Source organism: Theobroma cacao, chromosome 5 (genome assembly GCF_053813885.1).
Source record: "Theobroma cacao isolate CCN51 chromosome 5, ASM5381388v1, whole genome shotgun sequence".
NCBI lineage: Eukaryota > Viridiplantae > Streptophyta > Magnoliopsida > Malvales > Malvaceae > Theobroma > Theobroma cacao.
The window spans coordinates 6114233-6127160 of NC_142643.1; the positions used below are offsets into that span (position 1 = coordinate 6114233).

General features: G+C 35.9%; 3 protein-coding genes across 9 annotated transcripts; 2 read left to right on the forward strand and 1 right to left on the reverse strand.

Annotated features, from left to right (window-relative positions):
* Nucleotides 1-1623: 1623 nt before the first annotated feature.
* Nucleotides 1624-4253, reverse strand: LOC18598241 (pentatricopeptide (PPR) repeat-containing protein). The gene has a single exon (XM_007027685.3). It carries the CDS (start codon nt 4108-4110, stop codon nt 2629-2631), a length of 1482 nt encoding a protein of 493 aa, XP_007027747.3. The 5' UTR covers nt 4111-4253; the 3' UTR covers nt 1624-2628.
* Nucleotides 4254-4329: 76 nt separating this feature from the next.
* Nucleotides 4330-8683, forward strand: APG10 (Aldolase-type TIM barrel family protein). Of its 5 annotated transcripts, none has more exons than XM_007027687.3 (8): nt 4330-4603; nt 4692-4753; nt 5572-5779; nt 6061-6146; nt 6281-6382; nt 6582-6715; nt 7789-7837; nt 8006-8683. In XM_007027687.3, the coding sequence occupies exons 1-8, from the start codon at nt 4480-4482 to the stop codon at nt 8189-8191; spliced, it is 951 nt and encodes a 316-aa protein (XP_007027749.3). In that variant the 5' UTR covers nt 4330-4479; the 3' UTR covers nt 8192-8683. The 5 variants fall into 5 exon arrangements, with proteins under 5 accessions (XP_007027749.3, XP_088662709.1, XP_088662711.1 ...); XM_088806583.1 differs by having other exon boundaries at nt 6586-6715; nt 7789-7823; XM_088806585.1 differs by having other exon boundaries at nt 7789-7823; nt 8006-8185.
* Nucleotides 8684-9255: 572 nt separating this feature from the next.
* On the forward strand, nt 9256-12133 carry LOC18598243 (SOUL heme-binding family protein). 3 transcript variants are annotated; one of them, XM_018120636.2, is made up of 9 exons: nt 9256-9684; nt 9782-9868; nt 10121-10191; nt 10277-10378; nt 10468-10572; nt 11014-11149; nt 11559-11668; nt 11765-11868; nt 11952-12133. In XM_018120636.2, exons 1-8 carry the CDS (start codon nt 9435-9437, stop codon nt 11837-11839), a joined length of 936 nt encoding a protein of 311 aa, XP_017976125.2. In that variant the 5' UTR covers nt 9256-9434; the 3' UTR covers nt 11840-11868; nt 11952-12133. The 3 variants fall into 3 exon arrangements, with proteins under 3 accessions (XP_017976125.2, XP_017976124.2, XP_017976126.2); XM_018120635.2 differs by having other exon boundaries at nt 11765-12133; XM_018120637.2 differs by having other exon boundaries at nt 9258-9678; nt 11765-12133.
* Nucleotides 12134-12928: the final 795 nt, after the last annotated feature.

Below are 12928 nucleotides of genomic sequence, written 5' to 3' on the forward strand. Positions count from 1 at the left end.
AACTGCCCACACAAAGAATGATAGCTCTCTCCCACGTCAGTATGGATGTTAGAACCTCCAGAAGAACCAGAAATCGAATGATTATCTTTACCAATTTCCACATAAATATAACTGTCACCAAATTTCCCAAAGTCAACTATATATGCTTCAAAAATATTAGTACCAATCTATTGATTGAAGAAAGTATGGAACCAGGATTTTTGCAAGGATTTCAAGCACCAAGGTCAACAGATACCTTTGACTCATTATAACAATCAAAATGATTGTGACATAAACAAGCACCAATGAACAAATTAGTGATGTTCCAATAGAAATCTTCACGAAGTTCACATATACAGCCTGTCAACAATGGAAATTAAGATTCAACAAACTTAGGGATGACAATAAGAACACAAATTATTCATTTCTTTAAAAAAAAAATGGAAATACCTTAGCTTTTTCATGCAGAGCTTCAAATTTTATCCTACATGACTTGGCCGCAAGCTTTGACCTAAAATCCTTGGGAAACACATAAAGTACACCACCTTCCAGGATCAAACCACCGCAATAAATAAATAAATAACTAAACAAAAAGACGATGCAGGTCAATTAACATTGAATAAGCTTCAAAGGTAGTGCCTCCAAGAAGCCATAGTGTCAGCAGCAAGAGCATGCAAAGCTTTTTGAGCATCACTAAGCTTGACATCAGCATTGCTTGCCTCGTCACCAACAGTGACCTTCCTGCTGCAATCGTCAACGGCTTGGATCACTCACTTCCTCACATCAGATGGTAGTTGATCGCTCCTCCTTTGACACGGCCTGGCAATGCCCTCACAGCTGGAAATGGTGGTGTTTGGTTCCAGGGTAACAATATTGATAATCTTGGAGTGATTATGGAGTGAGAATAATGATGATTTCCAAGTTTTACATAAGGATAAAGAGGCCATTTTCACCTTTGAGAGGAGCTCTACAGTTTCCAGAGAGAGAATCTGATGATAAAATCAGTTGTCACTTGGACTTTTATGTCAGTCATTTCACTCCTTGAGTTGTAATTTAAGTTCAAAATACTTTCTTAGAAGTTGTAACTTTTTTTTTTTGGGATCTTTTCTTGGATACTGAATTTCATGGAAATTCATCTTGTTAAAAGCAGACAGATTTTGGTCATTGGGGAGATTAAAACAATGCACTTTGATTGCATAATAGCCATATCATTTCCGAAGGTAGTATAAATAATTTGTTATGATGTTTACTTATTTCTTATTTTCATAAGTAAGAAGAAAAAGACAAAAATGTGGTTTGTGGTTCAAAACACAATTTGGATTTAGTAACTGAGAGCATACCACTTTTGTGAAATCAACACCAGTTCTACATTTTAATTTCAAGAGAATATGTTATTAACTCATATGCCTAGGAGGAGCCTTAAGAGTTGCCACTTAGTAGCATTAAGAGTTTAAGAACTCATTGCAGCTAAGGATTTCATATTTTCTGATATCACCTAAGATGGATTGAGAGGTAAAGTAAAGATTTGTAATTCAAAAAGTAAAATAATCTCAATGAATTTTCATTAGGTTTATTACTCTGTGTAAGCATAACATACAGAAATCACAAAGGAGGACCTATAGCAAAAGGAAATGAAAAAAGAGAGACAGGCAAGAGGGGTACTTCTATTTGCCGTGTTGCAAAAGTGTACAATAATAAATGTTACAGTTTGTAATGTATCAAGTTGAAATTTGCGAGTGACTTTAGCACCATGCTATAACTTATAAACTGGTACAAAGCAGCATCTAACTCTGGCTTGATTTTCACTTCACAGGTTTTTTTTTTTTTTTTGAACGGCCACTTTGCAGTTTAAAGTGAAAGAAGTCTGGAAGGTGCACGTGTACCATTATTCTGTAGGTGAACCCATTGTTTATTTTTAAACATCCTAAAATCCAATGTATACCCAATTTTCTGCAAGAAGTCTGCTGCCCTGTCATTCAGGCCATTGCTTAACAAATAAATACGGTTAAGACAATCATACGCAGAAAAAAAGCATGGTTTTCCAAAGACCATATAAAAGTATAGCATCATATAATATCCCATTTTGCGCTCCCTGAAGAAGATTTATTTTTAAAACAATCCTTGAATTATTATACACTGAGGAAGGATCCAATTCCATCTAAGTGCCTTTGATAGGTAGCCATCTTCAGGCCAATCAGAGAGTGGAAGATTGCTTTGATCAATTGATTTCACTTAGCAACCAAAAAGCATTTGGCAATTCATCACGTCCTAACCATTTTATTCTCTCTGAAGTGGATTTATTGTCAAATTCCCCTTTGCATTTCTCTACATTGTGGAAGATGCAATTCTAAGTGCATTTGCTAGGTGGCCATCCTCAGGCTGATCAGAGAGCAGAAGATTGCCTTGATCAACTGACTTCACATAGTGACCGAAGAGGATTTGACAGTGCATTGCTTGCAATATCTTTCCATTTCGATCATCACACTTTCATTCTTCCTTAACTACTGTCCCTTCTCGAAATCAACTTATAACATGGGCAGGAAATTAACCAAATGTCATAAAACTTAGAAAAAAAATTCTTACTTGCTGTTCAGCAAGAAATCTAAACAAACCAAGATAAACTTTGGCACTGACATCAACAATCACAACTCATGCTGACCTACGACAAGCACTAACTTTCTTCAATGTCAAACTTTTAGAATTGGAGAGCCCATCCATCAACCTATTATACCTAGCAATGTCAGGTATAAATCCTTTATCCAACATCTCATCTACCAAAATTTCTCCCTCCTTCCTTCTGCCCTCTCTTGTATATCCATATATCAAAATGTTATAAGTCACCTCATCTGGTTCTAAACCCTTTGACGAAGCCACTAATCTAAATTTATTTGCATCCATCGTTCTACCCAAATCACAAAGATCTTGCATAAGACAATTAAAAGTCATAATATCCGGAACAATACCATCTTTAAGCATCTTATCCATCAACCTAAATGCATCTTCTCTTCTCCCCAACCTCCTCAAACCTTCAATCAAAGTGGTACAAGCAATCAAACTCGGTACATTTCCTTTAATCCATAACTCATTAACCACCTCAAATGCTCTACCTGCATTTCCTTTACCACAAAGCTCCTCCATTAAATCACAATAATCAAATCCCTTTGGCAAAAGCATCCTCTTCGAAAAATCAATGACCAAGTCACACGCCTCCAAAAGCCTCCCCTCCTTACACAAACCATTGACCAAAATCTCACAAGTCACACTTGAAAAATCACTTCCCAACTGAATCATCTCATATGCCATCTTAACTGCTTCATCAACCTTCCTTTCCCTAAAAAACCCTCTAATCAAAGTGTTAAAAGTAACCACATTAGGACTACAACCTTTCTCCTTCATTTCCCTAAACAACTCCAATCCTGACTCAAACTTTCCATTCCTACAATAACCATTGATCAAGGTATTAAATGTATACACATCTGGCTTCACTCTATCCCTTTCCATCCTCTCATAAAACCCCAAAGCCTTATCAAAGTCCCCATTTTTCAAATACCCGTTAATCAAAACATTATAAATAACAACACTAGGCCTTCCATCAATCAATTTCTTCATGGTTTCGAAAGCAAAAACAGCATCATTCAACTTCCTAGCTCTACAAAATGAATCGATAATGAAACGAAAAAGGGGTTCCATTTGAGGACAAGAGAAGATACCTGGAGAACAAGGGCAAGGATTGGCAGCTATAAAACTAAGAAGAGAACGAAGCTGCGAGAAACGATGAGAGGAAGCTAAGGAGTGAGCCATCCATAGGTAAGTTGAGTGGTCGTGGTGGAAAGAGTCAATGGTGGAAGCCCAAGAGAAAACTTGAAAGTCATAGTGGGTGAAAACTGGATGATGGTGGAGCTTTATCTTGAGGAAGTGAAGGAGGGTTTTTGGGGTTAAGGGTTGGTGGGTCAGGTAAGTTTTGAGGAAGGAAAAGAGCTGGTTCTGGTGATGGGGCTGAGGAATTGTGGGGAAGAGAGAAAGGGAAGGTGTTGGTGTTTGGGGTGAGTCCAGGAGTGGAGAAAGTGGTGGCAATGGTTGTGGGGATTTTGACTGAGGGTTCTGGAGAGGTTTAAGGAGGTTTTTCTTCATAGGTAGTCTTTGTTAGATTGTAAGAACGGAAAGCTCGTAAATTTGCAAATCAGAAAATTATGTATCGGAGAGAGGGACAGAGGAGAGGCTACGTTGGCAAAGGAACTGCCATTGCCATTTGCTGCTTTGATTACGGGTCAAGTCTAAAAAGGGGCCTAGAGCCCATTTTCTCTAGTCTACTATGTAACATTCTCGTCAACCCGTTTCCCCTTTCTTGTCTCTGGCCTCTGAAGTATAGTATTAGTATCTTTATAGATTCCAGTCTATATAAAAGGTACTTTGCAGAGGTAAGTCTGTCCGGCGTTCCCTCGCATAAAAACGACTTTGGCGTCGGGTCTCTCTCGTTAGTCTGGAGTTTTCACCCCAGAGATGAGAACTTGCAGCCTCCACGGGACTTCAATCTTGGAGCTTAGTAGCACTTCCCCGAATTTCAACTGCTTTTATGGTTCTCCCAAGCACCCATATGCCAGAGTCACGCCTTCACTAAGTCTCAGTATTTCTCAGCTTCTAGCATTTTCACTTTTGATTTTCCTTATTGGGTTTCTTAATCTCACTTTTTTCCTTAAAATATTTTCTTTCAGAATCTTGTCATTTCACTGTTCGTTGCGATGTTAGTTTCCGACCTTGCATTGATATTCACAAGGTAATTCAATACAAAAGAATGGGTTTTTTTTTTTATTTAATTCCAAATTTGGTCCTCGGAAAGTGTTATTTCGCTTGCTTTATATTGGTTTCAGCAGAAAGCTCACAAATTTCTTGTTCTTTATGACTTTTGTTGGGGAGGAACACTGTAAAACTAATTGTATTTTACACCCTTCTTCATGCACAAATAATATTTTAACAAATCAACTGTTGGATTTGAAAAACTAACATATACCCGTCATGCTCTTAACTTTTCTAGTCAATTCAATATTTGTATCACATTGATTTAGAATATGCTGTTTGCAATATATATTTAATGTTCGAAATTTTATTCTTACCAAACAAATAGTTAGACATTTTTAATTAACTCCAAATTTGGCATGCATGATCTATATGTCAATAGAGTATGAATGTCAATGGTTGGATCAAGGAAATGATTTAGAGTGTAAAACTTAATTAGTTTTACATTAATGTAAGTGAATACTCCCTGACTTTTGTTACTGTGCAATTCCTATAGATTTATAGTGACCATGTCATTTTTGAACTTAGGTTGCTTGGTTAAATACTGAGAGTCTGAGACAGCTAATAGCAGCAAAAGCAAAGCTTCATTTGTTGGCATTTTAGAATAGATAAAGGCAGCTAATGTAGCTTATTCTTTCAAAATAGATTGTGCTTTCATGTTTTTATTATTCTTTTGTTCTTATACCTCGCAATATGGGAGGAGAAAAGAGTTTCCTCATTATGCATTGGTGCTTGTGTGGATTGGCTTTAACATTTTTTGCTTTAGTTCCTGACACTTGATATATGATTTGTTTTCAGGGGAAAGTGAAACAAATTGTTGGGTCAACTCTTACAGATTCAAAGGAGGATGGATTGATCCTTGTAACCAATTTTGAATCGGATAAATCAGCAGCTGAGTTTGCAAAGTTGTACAAAAATGATGGGCTAAAGGGTGGTCATGTAATCATGCTTGGAGCTGATCCTTTAAGCAAAGCAGCAGCCATTGAAGCATTGCATGCCTATCCTGGTAAAAGCTGATATTTTAGATTCATATTTTGTGGTCTATTTATTCTAAGACGGGCTTTATTGTGTGTCATGGTACTTTTTGGGATAACTCCAAAATGTTTTGTCCTTAAGACGGGTTTAATGTGTACACTCAAAAATCATGATGCAAGCTTCTACCGTTTGTACTGAAATTTCAATGAAGTTATTGAGAGTGGCTGTTTCATTGTTGTTCTCTACCTTTGATAATATGTTTATAAAGACCTTTCCTCTGCTGAACTTATTTTGAGGACCGGAAAATTCTAGGTGGCTTGCAAGTTGGAGGTGGGATCAATTTGGACAATTGTTTGAGTTACATTGAGGAAGGAGCCAGCCATGTCATTGTCACTTCAGTATGTTAATAAATTTTGACATTCTGTAAAATTTTTAGCTGCAAGGTGTGAAATCATGACATTTACAGGGTGTTCTCTTTGAGATAACATGTTTACAGAATCTCATGTATAGTTTTTTCTTGGATTTGTTGCAGTATGTATTTAACAATGGGCAAATGGACCTTGAAAGGCTCAAAGGTCTTGTCTGTGTTGTTGGGAAGCAGAGACTTGTCTTGGACCTTAGCTGCCGAAAGAAGGTAGGAAACATTTCTGTCTTCTGCACCTTGAATTCTAGGAGGAATTTCATTTGAATATGGGTATTGCGTGGAACATTCTACATCCTTCTCCTCCCCTACTCTTGAGTCTCCGATTTTACTTCCTCCCTCTGAGTGTTAGTTCCTGAGTTGATGGATTCCTAAATTTTGGTGGTTGTTTAAATTATAACTTTGATGGCAGGAAGACAAATATGCCATTGTCACTGACAGATGGCAAAAGTTCAGTGATGTCTATCTGGATGAGGAAGTATTACATTTTCTTGCCAATTATGCGGATGAATATCTGGTTCATGGTGTGGATGTTGAAGGGAAAAAGTAAGTTCTAACTGTAATATTTATTACATCATGCAAATTGCACTTATTGCTAGGTCTTTACTAGTTTTTACCTGGTTGCTCTTTTTAATCATGACAGTTGAATAAGATTATGACGTGTCAATTATTTGATCTGGATTTAACTTTTGTAGTCAGTAGTCAGTATGTTTATATGAATTATGTGACTCTGCTGTTTTATCAGTTATCTCTTGTTCTTTCTGCTTTGCATTTGTTAACTATTTTTTAATAATCTTTCCGTACAAATGTTGTTGAAATCCCTGGACTTCATATTTGCTTCCAGCTTGCCTTTATCTACCTCCCTCCTACTTGCTTCTACTAAATTGCTACTTATTACTACATTGAGAAGTTCCATGTGGATTATACCTGCTGAAATGAATTGGTGCCCTACTGCAATGGCGATTCTTGCTCAAACATGTGGTGCCTTCATTCTTTGGTAAAAGTGCAAGTTTTAACTTGTTTGTTTGCTTTTGTTGAATACATGATATGGTAGAAATACCAAAAGGGAACCTAGGTGTATTGTAACTTCATATACCGTGATAAATGGCTTTTATTGTTCTTGCTATCTCATATTTCTGTTTGATGTATGCTGCAGAGATTGCCATGATACTCTATCAAACTCCTGACTGACAGTTTACTTTTGTTTAAATTGGAGGACTCCTGCTTCTAGTTTGTTACAATCAAATAGTTCCTGCTACTACTCATTACTAAATGTTTTGACTGTTGGGAATCTAGTGCCTTTGCACAATGTAATGACGCTAAAGCTATAATTTAAGCCAAAGTTATTTTAAATCCTATTAAGTATCTGATTGAAGTTTGGAGGATATTGATGCATTGAGGCTTGTCTGATTTAGAAAACTTGTAAAATGGTGCTCTCAGAGGCCCATCCCTCAATTTTCTGGACCATGACAACCAGTCTACGGTATCCAATCAGCTTTATACATGCTTATATGACTGGTTTCCACTACGTATCAGCTTCAAACTTTATATGAAGAGCAAAAGGGTTAAATGTTGTATCTTCCGATGTATTATAACTTCCAATGATTTAATTATTACAGGCTGGGAATCGACAAAGAGCTTGTGGCATTGCTTGGCGAGCACTCTCCGGTTGGTAGCTTGTACTTTTGCCTCCTTGATGGTGTTTTAGTCCCTAATTTGGTCCTTAGTGCATTTTGCTCTTGTTTCCTCATTGCTATCATGTGGTTATAAGATGCCCAGGGACACTAGTAGATTTCTGTCAAATTCTGCTGACATATTGTTGTCTTTTGTTCCCAGATTCCTGTCACTTATGCTGGTGGTGTCACTGTAATGGATGATTTAGAGACAATCAAAGAAGCGGGGAAGGGACGTGTGGATGTTACTGTGGGAAGTGCGTTGGATATTTTTGGGGGCAACTTATCTTACAGTGATGTTGTTGCTTGGCATGACAGTAACAGGAGGGGGCATAAACAAGACTTCTAGTGCCCGGCCTGAGCCCTTCTTCAGGGCACTGCCGTAGGAGTTAGCAGGTGCTCCCTCAAGGTGGGTTAAGCCTTAGACTAATCCTCAGTTTCTTCCAAAGCAAGCCAAGTTAGTGGGTCTAGTAGTCCTTCATGGAGCAAGCAAGTCAAGGGCCGATTTAATGGATATTTACTGAGCTATTGCCATCCTTTAAGAGTCAAACCCTTGATCTGTTGAGTTCGAAGGTCTGCACCACTAGACCATCACCTTTCTTGGCGTGGAGGATCATCTACCTGTGTTGTATTACAGTAGTTTATTGGGGAAGCAAACGGATATTACCCACCAATTTTTTTACATGAGACTTCATCTGTTTTAGTGCAATGCACTCTACAAACAATAAGTGGTTTTATTTTTTTTTTCCACTTTGGGTAGTTATGTTGAGAATATGTGAAGAAAACTTTATCCCCTTAAGTTTGAAGTGAATAAACTGGAGAGCTAATGTTCTTTTCTATACATTGATATTTAAAAATTAAAAGAACACAATATGTTCAATGTCAAAGTATTTTTGATAAATATTCATGCTCGATATAAAAGAAAAAGATTGCATTACAATAATGGTAAATATAATCTGCAATAATCTAAATGTTTTTGAATTATTTAAAATGATTTAAATAAATTTTTATTTTTTTATTATGTTCAATCCAGTGTTTATATCTTTATTTTGAATCGAATATATTTTTATAGTTAAGAATTAATTAATTATTTTTAATCAAATATTATTTATATTTTAAATCATGTGGTATTAATGTGATGTGTTAATATGTTATAATGACGATAATGCCTTTCATATCAAAATCAGTTAACTTGAAAACTAGACAAATGAAATTTTAACTAACAACAATTAATTCATTGTTAATTATAAAAATTTATTTAATTCAAGATAAAAATATATGAATATATAATAAAAAATAAAATTTTGTTTAAAATTTTTAAAAATAATTTTGTTACATTTCCTTTTTCTTGCTCACATCTAAATAAGACAAATTCTAATTACATAAATAGATAAAAAGAAATGAAGAAGCATTTTTTGGATTACCAAAATATCTAGTATACATTTATGGGCGTAATCCTTCCCGGGAAAACTCCAACCGCCTCAGCGTCGTGTTTTCTTCTTTCCAACAGAAATTTAAACAGGAACAGCCTCTAACAGACAATTTCCACCTCCCCACCCCACCCCACCCCACCCCACCCATAAAACAAGCAAATGCTTCTCTTCAAGCCTTCAATGGCAGCTCAATCTCTTCCCAAAACCCTAATTTTCTCTTCAACACAAAGCCCTAATGCCCACCGAGCATCCCTGGACATCGCCAAGTCCATGGTCACGACGGAGAGAACTGCAACAACGACCACCTTAGCTCCGCCGCAGAGACGAACCGTGTCTGCCTCTGAAGCCCGAATCTCTCTCGTTTTCGCTCTTGCTTCTCAAGCTTCCTCTGTCTCTCAACGACGTAAATGTTCAGTTTCCAATTTTAAACTTTTGTTTCTCAAATTTTGTTCAACTTCTCTGTTTTTCATCAGTCTTTGAATTTCTCAAACTAATTTTTCTTGCAGTTTTGATGGACTTGGCCTCGGAGACTGCGAAATACGTGTTTCCAAAGAGGTTTGAGAGCCGGAATTTGGAGGAAGCGTTAATGGCAGGTACTTCTTTTATTTGGTAGGTTTAATATTAGAATTATAACTAATCACCTCATCATACTTGATAGTATTAATTAATGAATATTTTGAAATTTTTTGATGATGTGGTAAATTGTTGTTTATAGACAAAGAATAAAACTGTGTATTGACAAACTTTTTCTTTAGTACCAAAACAATAAACTATATATACTTTTACTTTTTAGTTTGCTTCATTAATATAGATATTTTTTCTTTTTCATGGACTTATTTATGTAGTCCCGGATCTTGAGACTGTGAGGTTTAAGGTTCTGAGTAGGACAGACCAATATGAGATAAGGGTAGTTGAGGTATGTACATGTGGTGTTATTATTATTATTTTTAGAATTTATGTTTATGATGCCTAGTCTAAAGAGAATTATGATTGTTGTAAAGCCTTATTTTATAGCTGAGACAACAATGCCGGGGAAGACTGGATTTGATTTTAATGGTGCATCTCAATCCTTCAATGTTCTAGCTGAGTACCTGTTTGGTAAGGTAGTTAGGATTTTCCATGCTAAGTTGGAACATTTCTTTCTAGAACTACCTCTTTTAATTTGCTTATTTCAGATGTTTGGTGCTTGTAGAATACAAGTAAGGAGACAATGGAGATGACTACCCCTGTTTTTACAAGCAGGACTCAATCTGATGGGGAGAGGATGGAAATGACAACACCTGTGATAACGAAGAAGGTAAGATTGCTTGTGAGTCATAAATTTAAACTTTCAAGATGTTTGTCCAATGCACTTTCTGGAAAATATTGTAAATAACTCAATTTTAGGATTTATACTTTTTTTTTTCATGTATGCAACGGATGTTTGTCCGATGCCAGTGCAATTTGAAGACCTAGTCTCTTATTCTTGTTAGTTAAGGTTACTCGAAGGAGATCCCTGATTCCATGCATGAAATTAAGAATCGTGCAGTTGATTTCAGATGACAAACATATGTTTAGTTCAGCCACTGTTACTCTTTTTGGTGTTTTCAAATTTGATCATTAGTTACTTGCATTTGTATTGCATGCACTGCATTATGAGGGTTTGGATATATAAATTTTAAGATTTATGTTCCTTTATATGTTTGTTAATTTAAAGTGGTTATTTATACCTTTATCTATTTGACTACTTATCATCTAGGTGGAAAAACAAGGTAAGTGGCAGATGTCTTTTGTCATGCCGTCAAAGTATGGTTCCAATGTGCCATTGCCTAAAGATCCTTCAGTGAGGATCAAAGGGGTGCCAAGGAAAGTTGTTGCAGTTGTTGCCTTCTCAGGTTTGTTCTTAACTTTGTGCAGCAAAAGCATCATATATGTTGTTATCCAGTCACAAGAAAACAAAAATAAATCAGGCTAAGATTTTCTGAGTAATATGTGAACTTTAATGGTTGATCTAGAAATGAAGTTGTTGCATGTGTTAGTTCTAAGTACATAGTTGCAGAATTGTTCATTGATTCAGATATTAGCTGGTAACTGTTCGACCATCAAGATTTTGAAATTCCCTGTTAACCTTATTTAAATCTTCTTGTTAAGAGCATATCTATTTAACTAGCTTACTCATAAAAATACAGATCAATTGCAATTTAAGGAACAAAGAAGGTATAGTATTGATACATTAAAATCTTTTGATTGTGCAGCTCTTGGAACTAACTTTGTTTATGAATTATGATCATGTTCTTGGGTCAGGTTTTGTTACTGATGAAGAAGTTAAACGACGGGAACTGAAACTACGAGATGCTCTGAAAAATGACAGGCTGTTTCAAGTTAAAGAAGGTGCTTCAGTAGAAGTTGCGCAGGTGAGATCTATTAGAAATTATCTATGATGAAGTCAGTCCCTGAATAAGTTGCTTCTGGGCCTACCTTTCTGAATAACTCCATAATTGTGGTTGCAGTACAATCCACCGTTTACACTTCCATTCACTCGCCGTAATGAGATTGCACTAGAAGTAGAAAAGAAGGAAGGATAACTCAGGATAAGGGATTGTAGAACCCCGAGGTATCTGCTTACTGAATATACAATAATGTTTTCCCTGTAAACTCAGTTAAACCACTTGTTTTAATATTGGTCTGACTGACCAGGTGGCATCAAGTATTATCTAATGCACTTGTGGAATCCATCTATATGATTGTACAAATTTGGTGAATTATTCCTTTTACATTTCAATCCCACACCACAACTTGTGTGTATAGTAGTGGGAGAGTCACAAACTAAATTGATTGTTACTATGCAATTTTTGTCTGGAATTTGGTTGTTTTGAACAGTTGATTCGTACATATATCAGGGAGGGTACATTACAATTTTTTTTTATAAAAACAATGGATGCTAATGTTTTTAAGTAAGTTGCAAAAGCAAAACTAAGGTGGAAAATGGAAGATATTCACTGTGGCTGGCTTGTTATTTGTTAACTGGTCTTGTGAATCAAGTTATATAACATTCAGAAATGCACTTTGACTAGCAAATTACCCTCCTCCGATCTTTAGATTTGGGTCTGAGAATACTTTGACAAAGGTGAAGTCCCATTGGATGATAGAAATTGTTATTAGTATCTTTTTGGGAAAGCTTAGTGAAGCAACATTTGCCTATGTGAAGTGCTCCAAATCCCTTTTTCCAGGAAATTAGTAGAAGAATAAAAGGCATAATACTTCAAAATTTTTTGAATTATTTAAAAAAATTTAAATAAACTCTTATTTTTAACTACATTTAATAAAATTCTTATATTTAAATTTATAGACCAAATATATGTGTCTTTATATCTAATAGTTGATTAGTTGTGGCTGATCAAAATGAATCATGGTTTTTTTTTTTTTTATCTTTTTGAAAGGTGAATTTATTGGCCTTAACAACCAAGTGCTATTCCAAATCTCAAGCATATTTAGCATAAGACTTTCCATGGCATAGAAACTTGGTTGGGACATGAAAAAACCTGTTCAATCACAAAAGAAATCACCGCCGTGAAGCTCCAAATGTTCTCTAGCTGCATCACAAAAATAATTTGCAGCTCAAGGTTCCAGGAGGCAAATCCTGGGCAAAAATGATCAATCAACTTGCAGAGCCA